This window comes from Gobio gobio (genome assembly GCF_949357685.1).
Source record: "Gobio gobio genome assembly, chromosome: 13".
Taxonomy (NCBI): domain Eukaryota; kingdom Metazoa; phylum Chordata; class Actinopteri; order Cypriniformes; family Gobionidae; genus Gobio; species Gobio gobio.
The window spans coordinates 19,175,161-19,190,770 of record NC_137106.1 but is presented as its reverse complement, the minus strand read 5'-3'; the positions used below and the strand labels follow the sequence as shown (position 1 = coordinate 19,190,770).

The following is a 15,610-nucleotide window of genomic DNA, read 5'->3' as shown; positions in this document are numbered from 1 at the left end:
TGGCTTTACATTATCAAGTCAGCTGTCGTCTCTGCGCGAGGCCCAGTGAGGCGCGAGGCCCTGTGCGGTCGCACACTTGGCACAGCCCTTGCGACGGGCCTGCCGGCAACATTACATTTTTAACGTCTTTAATTTGATTAAAGTCTAACGTTAGCATTGTGAAATGACATGAATTTAAAATGGTGTAATTTTTTGTATTTATTGGCGCGGTAGCCGTTTAATAATCTCTCGTTGTTTTCTCTTGCTTGCTGTTGCCGCCTGAGGAATCAGACATTGAAGTTAAGCGGGCCGAGAAAACGCAGCCAGAGGTAGCAGCTAAGTAACGTTACTTAACATATTTTTAATAATTTCATGATTTTTCTGAACTTCATTGCCTTCAAGCTGCAGAAACTATAACGTTAGATTGTTAATAGCCTAATTAGAAGTGCCATTCCCGACTTTTGGGAGCATATATTATATTAATATTTGTCTTATCTGGCGAAATTACATTTATAACGTCATTTTTTTTTAAATTCAAAGGTCCAGATTAGCAGACGAACTGGGAAGGTGGTCCCAAAAAAAAAAACGATTGCCTCAATCCACACGTGGCATCATTCATCAGGGACTTCATTGAGTATGACTGGCAGAACAACTAATACCAGGTGAGACTTTTAATTGTTACCTTGAATACCTTGGAATAACTGGAAGCCAGTTTGGGTGGGTAGTTGGTGGTTGAAAGTCAGAGGTGGCCCGCAACTTGTCTATTAAAGGGATAGTTCACTTTAAAATTTACTCTCAAGTTGTTTCAAACCTGTATGAATTTCTTTCTTCTGCTGAACACAAAAGAGGATATTTTGAAGAATGTCGGTAACCAAACAGTTAACTGGAGCCAGTGACTTCCATAGTAGGAAAAAAAAATACTATGGAGTCACTGGCTCCAGTTAACTGTTTGGTTACCGACATTCTTCAAAATATCCTCTTTTGTGTTCAGCAGAAGAAAGAAATTCATACAGGTTCGAAACAATTTGAGGTTGAGTATATGATAATAGCATTTTCCTTTTAAAGTGAACTATCCCTTTAGGCCTGCCAAGCATCGTTTTCAAATCATGCAGTTTTACAGCGTCAACACAAGGTGATTCAACAACACTGACATGAAAAACAGGAGGAACATTGTGTGACAACACCAGTCAGTTAGAATACTTTTCCATTCACAACTCACAAACATTTACCATAAATTTCACTGTTTTATCACTAACTGTAAACATGGTATTGTGGCAGAAATGTGGGATATTCATGTACAATTTTATAATATTATTAAAGTAGACAGTTATTAAATATTAAAGTAATGGCAAATGACAGAAACCAATACTGTCTAATAAGAGTCGAGTTGCAACTCCATAAGAATATTTACATTTTATCTTTTAAAAATAGGTTGTTATTTTTACAGATGTTACAGTTTGTGTTAACGAAAATAAATTTACATTTTACATCTTTATTCAAGCTATAAAATAAAGATGTGGGGGATGCTACTCCACAAACCACCAACAAAGCATATAAAAAAATACTAATATTTATTTAAAACTTTTATGTATATGTCATCAACCCATCTGTCTTGCTTTTAAACTTTTATATTAATAATGAATTTCTTCCTCTACAGGGTAGAAGACTCCAGCCCAGGAAGTCCTGGTCAAGTTTTAAAAGAATAATAGTTATGAAGAAAAAAAAAAACTTCTTGGAGAAAAACACTATTCAGGTTTGAAATCCTGCTGTTTTTAAAGGGATAGTTCACCCAAAAATGAAAATTGTGTCATCATTTACTCACCCTCAACCTGTATGAATTTCTTTCTTCTGCTGAACACAAAGAAAGATATTTTAAAGAATGTCGGTAACCAGACAGTTGATGGGTCCCATTGACTTCCATAGTATTTTTTTTTTCCTACTATGGAAGTAAATGGGACCCATCAACTGTCTGGTTACCGACATCTTCAAAATATCTTTCTTTGTGTTCAGCAGAAGAAAGAAATTCATACAGGTTGAGGGTGAGTAAATGATGACACAATAAAAAATTTTGGGTGAACTATCCCTTTAAATCATTTAATTTTTATAGATTTGTAATTTTACCCAAACATTTGAATACATATTGATTGTTTTGTTTGCTCAGAAAAGTGTTGAAATGAAATTAATTGTTCACAGAGAAATGTTAACTTATTGAAAAAAATGTATATGTTCAGAAAATATATAGGTTTGAAATCCTGCTGTTTTTAAATCATTAAATTTTTATACATTTGTAATTTTATCCAAACATTTAAATAAATATTGATTGTTTTGTTTGTTCAGAAAAGTGTTTTTTGTATGTTCAGAAAAGTGATGAAATTAAATGTTCACAGAAAAATTGTAACATTGAAAAAAATGATGCTATACTATTTTTATTTTATGAATTTTTGAAATTAAAAGTGAGAAAATAAATGGCATTTGTGACAGTGTCTTTATTTTACAGTACACAAAATGAATGCAGTAATCCCCATTACAGTAGTAGTTATGAAATACAGTACTATGATTATTACTGTAAAAAAATTGACAGTAATTTTAAAGTTACTGTGATTACATTTACAGTAAGAATACTGTGAAATGAAATACAGCAACTTACTAGCTAATTGCTGCCAGCAAGTTACTGTATTTTTCACAGTAATCTTTTTACAGTGTACGGTTGGAAATTGACTAAATATCTTCATGGAACATGATCTTTAATATCCTAATGATTTTTGAAAAATCGATAATTTTGACCCATACAATGTATTGTTGGCTATTGCCACAAATATCTGTGCGAATTATGACTGGTTTTGTGGTCCAGGGTCACATATGCTTGTGCTCAGAACCCTATATGAAAAGTAAAACAAAAAATGGTAACACTTTACAATACGGGTGCATTATTAATTCATGCTTAACTAATGCATAGATAATCACATGTTAATGTATGACTCATGAAGAACTAAACCATTAATTAATGATTACTGCATCAGCAACAAATAAAGAGCCTATATGATTAATAGATTAAGCCCGTTTAAATAATAGATTAAGCACGGTCATTCCTTAATAACGTGTAAATTAATGCTTTAATTACAACAATTGGTTAAAGTTGTTTAGGCTACTTCAACTTCCAGTTTTAATTAATAATTGGCTAATGATTTGCAAATGTATCATTATGTTATGACTTTACATGTCGAGGCACATGACTATTAACTAATCAATACGTAATATGTCATCATGTTTATGGGTAAATGTCTGTGGGGCAGTTGCACATACAGTGAATGTAATGTCAGAGAATGTGTTTGAAGGATGGATAAGTTTGACTGCATACAAACACCAGCACACCAGAATCTAAACTACTGACCGCTGTTACACTGTGTTCAAACTGGACACTACCATTATCGCATCATACAGCTGTCTACACTGGACATGACAGACCATTGCAAGTTCATTTGTCCTTCGTAACAGAAGTAGCACAAGAGCTTGGAGTACGTCAGAAATAGAATGTGGTGTCAGTTTACTGTCAGGGTTTTGTTGTGTCGGGTAGCGCCACGTCGCATCAAGTGTAGGATCACTGATTATAATGCGTCATATTGTCTTTGTCTGGTCTAGACACAGATTTAACAAAATAGCAGTGTCCCCATCCACCCCCCAGTGTTCCGCCTTTGAATTTCTGTGCCATGAACAACAAGGTACTGGATGCGGCAGTTCATCTGGCACAGTGAAATCTCGGTCGTAGAGGGCTGGAAATTGATATCCATGGCTTGTGTGGATGTCAAAACCAATTTAACTTAACAATTAGTTAATAGTCAGTCATGTACCTCAACAAGTCAATACATAATGATATTTTTGCAAATCATTATCTAATGATTAATTAAAGCAGACAATTGGAAGTTGAAGTACATGGTTTCGACCTATTGTGTTTATTAACAAATTCATTCACACTATTAGTTAATACTATATGTTATTAATGAGTTAATAGCTACATTATAACATGTTTAATTAATAACAATCCATATATTACTTTATCAATTAATTATAACACTGAATCTTTATTGTTGCTGATGCAGTGATCATTAAATAATAGTTTAGTTCTTCATGAGTCATACATTAACTCATTATTATCTGTGCATTAGTTAAGCATGAATTAATGCATTTTAGTGCACCCGTATTGTAAAGTGTTACCAAAAAACCTTTATATCCACAACTTGACTTTATATACAATTGTGACTGTTTCTCATTATTGCAACTTTTTTTTTTCTTGTATAACTGCAAATTTATATTTCCCAATTCGACTTACATTTCACAGCTTTACTTATCTCAAAATTACCTTTTTTACTCTTAGGCAGTCAGAAACAGACTTCCATAGAAGACAAATCTTATAGAGCCCTAGGACAGAAACTTAATTAAATGAAACCAAATAGAAAAGTATTTAAAACATTGGCTTAAATGACAGCAAAATGGAGCAAATTGGAATATAATCTGACCCTAAATTTACAATTAAAGTGACATGATACTTAACACTAACAGGGGAAAAAGTCATGAAAATATGGCTTGACTATGTGGACATAGACTTGCCATACAGATAGATAAATACCTGGCTTTATAAATAGAATACAGTTTTGATACATCTAGTATCAGGCAGAAACAGATTTACACACTTTCTCTATTTTGCAAACCGTTCTATTAGAAATCTACAATAAATTTACTCCCATCCCTTCCCAGAAAGTGCAGAACAAACTGCAAGGTATGTTAGATCTGTCATACAGTAAGAAGGACGACCCAAAGAAAGCAAATACCAAATATCTGGACACATAAAATATAGAATGTCATATTCAAAGAAGCTTTTCATATGTGTGAGTACATGTACTGTAATATTGTTTGAGTTATCAATCTTTATTATTCAAGATTCATTTGAGGTAAGGCTGTAAATAATTGGGTGGAAAGTGGGAACTATTCTCACCAGTCCAGGGTGGTCGCAACAAATATACCGTAGTAGGATTGATGTAGTATCTGGCAATTAATTCATTGTATTTTTTTTTTTGTCAAACATCATTAAAACATTAATCCCCAAATCATGCTTTGTGTGACGTATTTAAAGTCTCAATCTGTGGTTCTCTCCACGCTCTCCAAAATAAATAGTTCAATCTTCTGCTCAGCTGCACATTCTGAAACTGAACAGATGAGAGAAGTTCACGAGGTCAAAGAGTCATGTTGTCAGAAACAAAAATCTGTGCACTAGAATAGAAAAGAAAGGAAGGGGAAGGAGGCCGGAAGCAGTGTAGAGGCATAATGCATAACCAAATTCTGTTCTGAGGAGTTTAAAAGAGCAATCGTATTAAAAGAACAGATCTGCATGTCAAGAACAAAATTATTCAATGTTGTAATATTTTAATATTGGTGGGATCAGAAAATAAAACTTGACTTAAACTCGATTATGTGTAACAAGGCCATTTATCTGGCCGCATCAAGTCGCATCTCTGCTTTACATAATGTTGCAGAAGAGGTATTGATCCATAGCATAATTTACATTCAGTGGATCCAGAATACCTAAAGCTAAATGCATTCAAGATGCACGATAACTGTAGGTAAAAATTACGATCGCGGAAACAGCCGAATACACAATGCAAGATATACTGCCACTTGCACTCTATTTCTTTTTAACATCCATTCGTTTTCTATGGATCCATGTATTTCTCTCAGTGTACTGATTTATTGTGTATGATTTCCATCTCTTTGAGATAGAAATCAATCACTTGAGAAGACGTGTGAGCAAATAGTCCCAGTGTTTGCTTCCATATATATCAAACATGTGCGGCATTGACGTGAACTAACTAGCAATAGAAGATTGTGAAGGGCCGGCTATGTGAGTGGTGTGCAAAAAATGTTGCTGTGATTGGAATTCCATAAAAAAGACACTAGATCAAAGCTAATCTCTTGAACAAATCTATGTGTTGTTCCTTAATATTCCATCTGAAGAAGAAATCTTGTCACGGAAACATCCAGATTGCGACCGTGAGTTGAGTCCTAATAGTCGGAAGAGTAGCTTTATCTTAAAACAGTTGCTTCCAGGAAGTTGCCAGCATTTAAATGTGATGCAGTTTATTTGAAGACTTTGTGTCTATACCGTGCATACTGAAACTCGCAAAGAATCAGTTGAAAATCAGTTTTTGATTATTGTCATTCACATCAGGCCACCTCACACCTAGATATCAGAGTGAGTGCACACCCTCTGCTTGTCACACATCCAATAATATCTCGCTTTCCAGAAATCCTAGGGTTCCCCGCTGCGTTAGACTCATCATCACTTATTATCACTCTCTGAATAGAAACCGTTGCTATGGAAGCTGGTGACTCAGAGCTCAATAGGAATATTAGGGAATGATATTCTAGTAGCTGACAGTGTCATACCTATATGGAGCAATAATGCAGCATAGCAAGATCGAAGTTATAGAACTCATACAAAAAGGAGGAATTTTCAATTAAAAGTATTCAATCACAGTAAGAACTTGAGAAATGAGGTCAGTTGTTAAGAAAAAAAGACATTGAAATCCTTATTCAGGCTATATTGTGTCCACTAACCCACTCTAAGTGACTGAATGCTTACTTTTACACACAGAAACATATTCCTTTTTGGATATTTAAACATGACAAATTCAGTGTCCTTCAAAACATCTAAATCCTATTCAACATAAAAGGCTTTAGAGAAGTGTGAAACAAACCCAAGGACTGGTGGGATGGTTAGTTCCACCTGATTGTGCTAAATTACCACAGTGACCCCTAGTGTTTTGTTTTAAAGTTTCATCAGTTGGAACAAGGTCAAAAACATTCTCTGAACAGTCTTTTTTTTTCTTTTTTTAATTAACAGATGCTCCAAGGCGGCAGAGCAGAAAGAGAGCTGTGACCTCCCCTTCCATCTTCACGACTGACGATACTCCTGTGCACTCTTGGCTCCGATGCAGGAGTAAGTGACGACAAGAGACCGGCCATGCTGTTTATATGGGTCAGCTGACACAGAAAAGCAGGCCCATGTCGGTAGGAAATCGACACAATCTGCCTCAGCAGTGGATACACATACAGATATATCACGGTCACTGTGAATCAAAGAGATATTGACATACTAAATTAGTGCGGAGGCCATGTAAGGCTCAAAATGCGGTAAAGAGTGGTAATTGGACTGTGTGGAGCTTTGCAAAACGGGCTCCTCAGTCACCAGCATCAATGGACAACAGTTTGCACACCATGAACTAACCTTGCTACTTTTTGAAGGATACGATTGGTTCGTTTTTTACTTAGATAAACAGACAGCACCATGGTTCTGCCACCACCCGACAAACGGCATGTGTGTTTAACCACCATTGTGATCATGACCAGCATGGCCTTCATGGATGCCTACCTTGTGGAGCAGAACCAGGGCCCACGCAAAATCGGCGTCTGCATCATCGTCCTGGTCGGAGATATTTGCTTTCTTATAGTGCTGCGTTATGTGGCGGTGTGGGTGGGTGCTGAGGTAAGGACTGCGAAGCGTGGCTATGCCATGATCCTCTGGTTCCTCTACATCTTCGTTCTGGAGATCAAGCTCTACTTCGTCTTCCAGAACTACAAAGCTGACCGCAAAAGTCTGGAGACGGTAGCTCGGAAAGCATTGACTTTGTTGCTATCGGTTTGCGTACCCGGACTCTACCTCGTCCTGGTGGCACTCGACAGCATGGAGTACGTAAGAACCTTCCGGAAGAAGGAGGACATGCGGGGTCGACTATTCTGGGTGGCTCTTGACCTTCTGGATGTCCTGGACATCCAGGCTAACCTTTGGGAGCCACAGCGGACAGGTCTTCCCATCTGGGCCGAGGGTCTGATGTTCTTCTACTGCTACATCCTGTTGCTAATCCTGCCTTGCGTGTCTCTGAGCGAGATCAGCGTGCAGGGCGAGCACGTGTCGCCTCAGAAGATGATGCTCTACCCGGTCCTCAGCTTGGTGACCATCAACATTGTCACCATCCTCATCCGAGGTGTCAACATGGTGTTGTTCCAAGACAGCCGGGTCTCGACCATCTTCATTGGGAAGAATGTCGTTGCCATCGCCACTAAGGCCTGCACCTTCCTGGAGTACCGACGACAAGTTAAGGAGTTTCCCCCGCAAGATCCTGCTGGGATTGCAATGGAGATTCAGCAGAACTCTATGCCACACAATCAAACTCTACCGAACGCCACAACCACCCTCCCAGAAGAACCCTCACCAGCCCGTGAAGTCATTGACACGTGACCAGAGCTGACAAAAATGTCAAGACTTTAGTGTTAGGAGGAAAGAAGAAAACCTTAATTAGTTCAGACCAGGAAAAGATGAAGTATCTTTCTTCTGGTCCCTTTACTACTGAGCAAGGTGTTCAGCCCTAAGTTTACTATTTTGAAGAATATTTATAATGTGCTACTCATCTAGGCTGAGTGTTCAAAGGCCATTGATGCTCAGATGCACAAATGGCAGCTCACAAGATCTTGATTTTAAACAGATTTTGTAATTTCAAGCAGCTGTTTTGTGATGTTAGATATATAGGGTGTTTCTAAAGAGATTTATGTGATGGTGGCTCACCTTGCTCCCACATGGAATCTGCACAGATGTCTGTAGAATCTGAATGCTTGTCGTTTTCGAAGTTCTCCAAGGTTGCCCTGCCCCTTGTGTGTTCATTTATATAATATTTTGGCTAGTTTGAATATGTTTTCAGCTATCAATCAAAATCCAGCAATCTTAGCTCACCATGTTTAAATCTGTGCATAAAATAAGCTGACGAGGAGTGGAAAATGAGAAACGAAGCGTACAAAGTTCAGTAGTCAAGTCCACTCACTTTCCACAATCGGTAAACAGATCTGAAGCAAGAAGTGAACTTCAAGTGAACTTCAAATTATGTTCTCAAGGTTCGTGCGATTTGAAAGTGAAAATTATTTTTTGTGTGTTAAGATGCGAGCATGTTTTAAAGCAAAACAACTCTCACAGGATTCCTTTCCTGGGGATTCATTTGCATAATTTGCCAAAACTATTTTCACTCTTACGTTTTTTTTATGCGTGTATGTGTGGGTGGATAGAATGGAAGAGAAGAGTTCATTAGAAAAATACGGATAATATTGGATGATAATACATGAATTAATATACAATCATGTTTTTAAAGAGGATCATTGTATTATTATTATTAATTATTATTATTATCTGGTATCTCTTTTCTTTTACATGTGACATTTTAAATGTTGCAAAGTGTAATAAAACCTCCATAATCTTGAAACTGTTGTGTGTTTGACATTGACAGCTGAAATAGGCCTATTAAAACAGCAAATGCAGATCCAGCTTACATTGAACTTCAGCACAAACATAAAACACAGAGTATTTCCTCCCACACCCAGCCAACACTTGTGCCAGAACCGCTGAGAAACGGCAAGACTGGGTGATTCTACATGAGCTTTGAGACGCAGTTCCACTTGGTGAGAAAGGGGTGCAGAAAGCAATTTGGCTACTGCTGATTGGCTTTGGCTGCCATGTAGGCCAGCTGTAGGGAGTGATAAATTACAGTTCCTGTGATCCTCAGCCCTCTCATCCATCTCACTGCTATAGTTTCTATAGGCTTCCTCACCATGAGGATACCATTTCCGATACCACAATTCTCAGTCCTAATAGAGATGCTATTTCTAGGTGCGTTCCATAAGAGCAATAAATTGTTTCTCTGCACTTCTGAACTGACACTTAGATATTTTTGACAACTGGAGATAAATGGGGAACTGTGCGAGTCAATCACTTTCTGCTGAAATGACAACAATGGCAACAAACTGACTATAAATTACCTAACCATCCACTGAATACATTACCATCCATGCGGGATTCATGAGAAGATTTTTTTAACAACCCCTCCTACTTGCGAGACTTGACCTTTGTAAAGCCATTTTGAAAGGTAAAGGAAATAAACATACAATTCTAACAAATAACCTGGAGCAGTGATTCAGCTGTCGCAGTGTGCCGTCAGAGATTTGCTCATACTTAAAGCCTCTCCAATCAGTTGATTAATCGCCTGCTAGCTCGAGGCTAATGAGGTCATGAGGGTGTATTTAACCATGGCCCTATTTAATTTTCTGCTGTCAGAACATTAAAAATTCCATTTTAAGCACATCATAATTCGGCTTGGCGATAAATTACTAATATCATCATGGGAGGTCCTATCTCCTCTGACACACAGCTCAATTTACCAGCTTGGTTCACTTCATGGTACCTTTACAGTGCCTCAAAAATCTATTTATCAAGATAATGTAATCTACTGTCAAACATGTAGGTAACCTGTTACCAGTGTGTTTTCTTATATACTTTTCCTATTCAAACTTTTACATTTGGTCGATACATTGATATTGCTCTGTAACTGTGGGAGGGCTCTAGACGGGGACTAAAATGGTGCAAAAAACGATGTGCGAGTCATTTAAAATCTAGTCGTAATTGGAAAGCTTTATGTTTAAGCATGTGTCTTTCATCACACAACATTTCATTCATAAAATCAACTAACATAATGTGAGCCCTGATATTGGATTGGTTATGAAGCAATTCTTTTTACTGAAAAACTAAAATGTTTAACAGAACAGCTTTGAACTGGTATGTGAATGGTTTTATTCAATCTCGTATTTTACAATAAATGAACAAACCAATAAACCGAAGAACTTTCACCGTTTCAGCAAATATGAAATCTATTATGGCAGCTCCGATCATGTGCATCCCATTAAGGCAAATTGCTCAAACATATTGTTTTCAAGTGTTTATTCAAATCATGATCAGACCAACAATCACATCATGCATTTTCTTTTTTCAAAGATCATCTAAAAAGAAAGAGAAAAGAAAGCACCTTTATCTTACATAAAGTTTTTTAAAGGGATAGATCACCCAAAAAGTTCTCATCATTTACTTACCATCATGTCATTCCAACCCTGTATGGACTAAAAATCTCCTTTTGAGTTCCATGCAGAAAAATAAAACCATATGGGATTAAAATGACATGAGTATATGACAACAGCATTTTCTTTTTTGGCTGAATTAACCCTTTAACTCGGTTACATTATGTCATGTAGTTATGATCAAATGCTTTTTTTCTCCCACATGAGATGCGACGTTTTTCTAAATATTTTATAAATGTACAATTACATGAACATTATAATTACTTTGAATTAACTACTAAGAGTTTCTGCATATAGGAGTTGAGCCATTTCTGTCTTTCCATTGCTGTCAAAAGCTTACTCTTTTCTCTAAACGCAGCGTCATCTGCCACCACAATGTTTCTCTTCTGTTGGTGACCCACCCGTGAAGGCCAGTAGCCCGACCAGCCCTTCACCAGCTCCTCCTCCATCTGTGACTGGCTGAGCGGAAGCCAATCATCCCCCACCAGCTGTTCTGTCCCAGCCTTAGCTGCTCCAAAATCTGGGGCGCTCAGCATTTGAATGCTCCAATCACGGAGCGAGATGGAGGGGAACAGCATTTCCCACTGTTCACCTTTGGAATCCGCTTGACCAATACCAGGCAAGTTACTGATTAGAAGAAAGAAGTGTCAGAAATTATATGAAATGATAACTCTGAATGGACAATGAAAGATTTACACCCATAATTGGGGATGCAATTTCTATAACTCAGTGATCTATTAAATGTTGCCAATTTATAAATGCAATATCCAAAAATGACAAATAGAGTATATCTTTTTAAGGTTTCCCTGGCAGAACTGGAATATTTTTCCAAGTTACTTCCATGTAAAATTTTAAGCCTCTATGCTCAAATAGACTTCTGGGTTTGATGTTTTAAATATTGCACATTTAATCACTAGTTCATAAATAACCACACATCTAATCCATCCCATAATTAAACAAAATGTAATTCACGACAGACTCTTCATGCATGCAAAATTTGGTGAGTTTTCGCCAAAGGGATACAAGGCTATAGCTGTTCAAATTGAGGTATAACAACAGCAATAACAATAATCAGAAATCAACAACAATGATAATATTACTCAGTTTTTTTGAGGGACAGTTATACCTTTGCAGAGGTCGAAGTTGGGGCTGGGGAAATGCCGATGTCATCAGAGTCACGCTCATGAGGACTAAAAACAACAGGGCAGGACGAGGAGGCGAGGATAAAGCCACCATCTACAGATAAATATGTTGACCAAGACAGAATATTAGAAAAATATTGCTGTACAGATGAGAGAGGTAGAGAATATAAATGCGCAACATTCAAAATGTAGATATTAAATGTAATTTACTCAGAAATATGAGGGATGCTGACTATTGCTAGAAGATAGTTCTGACTACAGGCGACTTTGAAATTAAACTCATATATCAGCCGATCAGATATGTTTCAAACGTCTAAATACATTATTTACACACTTTTACTCACTTACATTATACAGCAGTACTTTAGAACAGACCAAAAAGGTACATATTAATAGCTGCATTTTTATATTATACAAAGTTTTATAATAAAAGTGAATGCAGTATTTCAAAATTATAACATCTAAAAGAATGAAAAAATTCCCACCCAGAGTTGTTACTAAATGCATAAAAAAAGATTTTAGTAGATTCAATTTAAAAGTAATATATTATCATTATTATTATTATTAAAATAACATGCATATTGTTTAATAATAGCCCATATTTTAATATATATATATATTCATGTGTTATATTATATTTATAATATATTTTGCAATTCGTATTTATGTTTATGGTACCTTTGTGCAGTAGTTCTTCCTCTTGGCTGTGTGTTGCTGTGGTGAAGTTTTTTGTCTCCAGTGTGTGGAGTCAAAAATCCAATCAGTCTTGTGTGACTCCGAGCTGGTTTGCAAATCTTCCATGCAATGTCTCAAAGAGGTTTGTGATTGTCCAATATTTCTGTCTAACGCTCTAGGTAAGTAATTAATTGTTGAGAAGTTGCCTGTGGTACCTCTTTATATATATTGCTTCATCAACTTCTCTGTCTCTCTACCTCTCAAACTCATGCATTGTCAAGTGCCAGTGTGAATGTATACAGGATTTGGTTGTGTGGGATTATATATACCTCTCTTTTTGTCAGAAGTTGTAGGGGGAAACAAAAAGATAAAAAGGCATGTGTCATTCTCCTTGGTGAAAAGGAAACCGAGCTGAAACAGAGAAGGCCACACCCCTGAATGTCCTGTTTGGATGGAGCCTTAAAATAGAGGAAAGAACCAGAGGAGAAAAGACAACTGTTTGGATGTCAGAGCACCTAATGAGGTCTCAAAAAAGGAAAAAGATAAATCTGGAAAGTGCCACATGATCACAAAATCATGATCAAAACACGTTTCCGTACTATGGCGTACAATGCCGCGTGACCTACCTGTCGCTGGGCGTAACCTATAAGATCATGAGTTACGAGATAAGGGTCGATAATGAGGATCCTGAACCGAATTTGAAGTGGCGTGCTTGCCGTCCTCGTTCAGCCCACGCACACGTTTGGATTCTAGGCCAAGCAAGACGTCACTCTCATTAAATTTGAAAGGTCTTGTCAAACACACTGAATCCCCCACAAGACAATTTGTCACATTTTACGCAACCACATAGGTTTTTGCTTCAGAAACATTCTGACAAACTGCTAAAACAATATTATTTTTTATACATAAGGAACGTCTCTTTTTTCCCCAACTAAAATGTGTGTATTTATTGTATATTTCATTGTAATTCAGTGTAAACATTAATCAGACCATGTAAAAATAGGCGACATCCGGCGAAAGAAAACATTCATATTCATTCAGCACAGGGAGGCTTGTTACCGAAGTGGACTTTAGCTATGGTCTCATTTAAAATAATGGGCATCGGTTGTGAGTGCAAGGTTCAGACGAGCAGGTCCTGACAGTCATTATAGAGCACGACAACGGCGACGTGGGCCGGTCGCGTCGGACATGAGTGGAGGGACAAGAATGAAAGCGTGGAAGGAAAGAATCAGGGCGTGAGGCGATGAGGTCAGGGGGATTCAGCGGCGAGAGGCTGAAGACGTTTAGTAAACTCTGGCCTCAATGTTGGTTGTAATCCATAGATTTGCCAGTTTTAACATCCAGCGTCAACCGCAAGTGTGAGTCATGAGCTCTTTTTACACAAGCAAGCACTCTCTCTTCTCGCTTATTCCTCACCTCCTAGGTCTTTCATATCCTCATACAAACCTCGGGATTTTTTTGTTCTCTCAAACTGAAAAAAAGGGTCATTTGTTCTGAAGAGAGATTTTTTTTGGAGTGTTTATTGTTAAAGTAAACTCTAAACTCTATCTGACACAATTAGCACTTTAGTCACCAGGTTAGGTTAGCACTGTGGCTAGCTAGCTATCAAAACATTAAAATGTAAAAGTACTTGTTCTGAACTTTTATGAGGGGAAAGTGAAGGGTGGAACATGTTTAAAAAACGGCTCCTGCTTTTCCTATTTTCAAGGTTATCATTAGCATTCAACAGCCAACACAAAAAGATGCTTTTTTGCTGCCAGATTATGTATGTGATCTACAAAGCAGGTGCTAACAGCAGCCATGTTAACAAGCTAAACCTTGACCCCCCTGAGACAATAATACGGTCTAATGTTCTTTCTAAAGGTCTATAATATAATAGTAAAATACGTAGTAAAAACAGTCTATGTACAGTAATGTGATGATATGCAAGTGAATCCTTAATGAAGTGCCTATTAAAAGCCAGTCAGCCAGGGCATGTTATGGTTACTTCAGGGAAGTCATTTGCCATTTACGATCATGTGATCGTGGGTGGCACATTTGTAGGATTCATTCATGAAAGCTGATGTAATTTTCAATCCCAACGGGAAATGTTTATTATATTGTAAACTTGAATTGAAGACAAAAAGAGGCTACATTTAATGGAAACATTTGATTTGCCACAGTAATCTTAACTGATATTACATTTGCTGTTATGTTGTTATGGCAACATTCAGATTCAAGTGGCAGTTATTTAGGCTATGTTTTTGTGTCCGTGTTTCAACCCATAGATATACATTGCTGTCTCATTAGCAGCTGTTTCTATGAACCGTGATTCATAAGCCATCTGCCATATTGGACCAGTCAGAGCTGGTTCATTTAGAGAGCAAGTTGACTGTGAGTCTGCACCCACAGTTAGACGCATATGTCTATATCTGCAATCAACTTTGGCAGATAATTTTGCTAAACTAACACCATACAAGATGAAGGCATCAGATAACATGTTACTAGGGTGACCAAACGTCCTGTTTTCCAAGTCCTGTCCTGGCCCTAATATAACAATTTTATATCCATACAGACTGAGGGGGCATACTTTAAACGTATTGAAATTAATATGGAATCTTTGAGTAAACTTTGAGTATCATTTGAGTATCTCATTGCCAGGCCGAGTGTCCTGGTTTTCGGTAATCAAAATATGGTCATCCTAATGTTACCATAGTTTAAAAAAAACGTAATATTGAGCTAATACATATAAAAACACAAACCAGCACATTCTCACCTGTGAAAGGTTATCCTATTTCTTCGGGAATTAAAATCTCGGCCGTTTCACGGCCAGAAGCTGTGCAATATTGTGGCATCATTGATTCTTACTGAGTGACGACACCTTGGTCATTCCC

General features: G+C 37.3%; 2 protein-coding genes across 2 annotated transcripts in view; one reads left to right on the top strand and one right to left on the bottom strand.

Moving 5' to 3' along the window:
• The window catches only part of tmem121aa (transmembrane protein 121Aa), a 56,961-nt gene extending 47,686 nt beyond the window's left edge, over window positions 1-9,275 (top strand). Inside the window, exon 2 of the mRNA XM_079833152.1 lies at window positions 6,875-9,275. Within this exon, the coding sequence (XP_079689278.1) occupies window positions 7,319-8,269 (951 nt within the window). The 5' untranslated portion in view covers window positions 6,875-7,318 and the 3' untranslated portion in view covers window positions 8,270-9,275. The remainder of the gene's footprint in view (window positions 1-6,874) is intronic.
• Window positions 9,276-11,180: 1,905 nt separating this feature from the next.
• Window positions 11,181-12,156, bottom strand: pth2 (parathyroid hormone 2; the record flags this gene model as incomplete). Its single annotated transcript, XM_079833151.1, has 2 exons — window positions 11,181-11,547; window positions 12,047-12,156. 2 exons carry the CDS (start codon window positions 12,154-12,156, stop codon window positions 11,181-11,183), a joined length of 477 nt encoding a protein of 158 aa, XP_079689277.1.
• Between the last annotated feature and the right edge of the window lie 3,454 nt (window positions 12,157-15,610).